The sequence below is a fragment of the Plasmodium gallinaceum genome (assembly GCF_900005855.1).
Source record: "Plasmodium gallinaceum strain 8A genome assembly, contig: PGAL8A_v1_60, whole genome shotgun sequence".
Taxonomy (NCBI): domain Eukaryota; phylum Apicomplexa; class Aconoidasida; order Haemosporida; family Plasmodiidae; genus Plasmodium; species Plasmodium gallinaceum.
Genome location: NW_021628219.1, coordinates 155,304 through 156,251, shown reverse-complemented (window position 1 = coordinate 156,251; position 948 = coordinate 155,304). Strand labels below are relative to the sequence as shown.

General features: G+C 16.0%; 1 protein-coding gene across 1 annotated transcript in view; it reads right to left on the bottom strand.

The window, feature by feature from the left end:
- The window catches only part of PGAL8A_00080300 (cactin homolog, putative), a gene marked incomplete at both ends in the record, with an annotated part of 3,549 nt that extends 2,759 nt beyond the window's left edge, over positions 1-790 (bottom strand). The window contains one exon of the mRNA XM_028670477.1: positions 328-790. Coding sequence (XP_028525921.1) covers positions 328-790 — 463 coding nt within the window. The remainder of the gene's footprint in view (positions 1-327) is intronic.
- Between the last annotated feature and the right edge of the window lie 158 nt (positions 791-948).

The following is a 948-nucleotide window of genomic DNA, read 5'->3' as shown; positions in this document are numbered from 1 at the left end:
AAAAAAAAAAAAAAAAAAAAAAAAGTAAAAAATTAAAATAATAATATTTATTAATATATATAAAAAATGAACAACATTATATTTAATAAAATAAATACATATAAACATTATATTATTTCAGATAATAAAAATTCAACACATTTTTAATTCTGTTCTAACAAATGTGCAATTTTTTTTTTTTTTTTTTATCATCATTAATATATATAAAATGTAAATATATTTTTTTTTTTTTTTTTTTTTTTTTTTTTTGGAAAAGGATACTTAAGAAATCAAGTTTATTTATTTTTTTTTTTTTTTAATTCTTTTTATTTTATTTTTTTATATTACCTTCAAGAATATTATAAAAAGGCAATTTAAAATAAGAGTAATAAAAATTTTGAATTTCTTCATTGTTTATAATTTTAATAGCTATTCTAAATAAATCCACTGGTTGTATAATATTATGACTAATTCTATGATTTGATGATTGGATTTCTTGATTTATAAAAAATATTTGTTCTTTTTCTTTGTATTCTTTAATATTAATTTGATTTCTTTGTTTTTCTAACTGAAGTCTATAATCTTCTAGAAGTGATCTTTCTTTTTCTCTTTCTTCTCTTCTTTTTTTAACTTCTTCAATTTCACTTATTTTAGAAATAGAATTTTCTAATAAAGTATTTGTAGTTAATTTTATTTTATTATCATTTTTTATTTTTTCATATTTATTTTTTAGTTTCCATACAAATGGAGTTGATAATGTATTATCACCAAATGGGTTACATTCATCAGTGTAATTAAAATGTCTTTTCATTAAATTTTCTCTTTCTTTTTTTAATTCTTTAACGCTAATTGTTTCTTCCTTTTTTTCTTTTTTTTCTTTTTTTTCCTTTTTTTTTTTTTTTTTTTTTTTTTTTTATTTTAATTTTTTACTACAGGTGGGACTTACACTTTTTGATTTTTCATGATTTT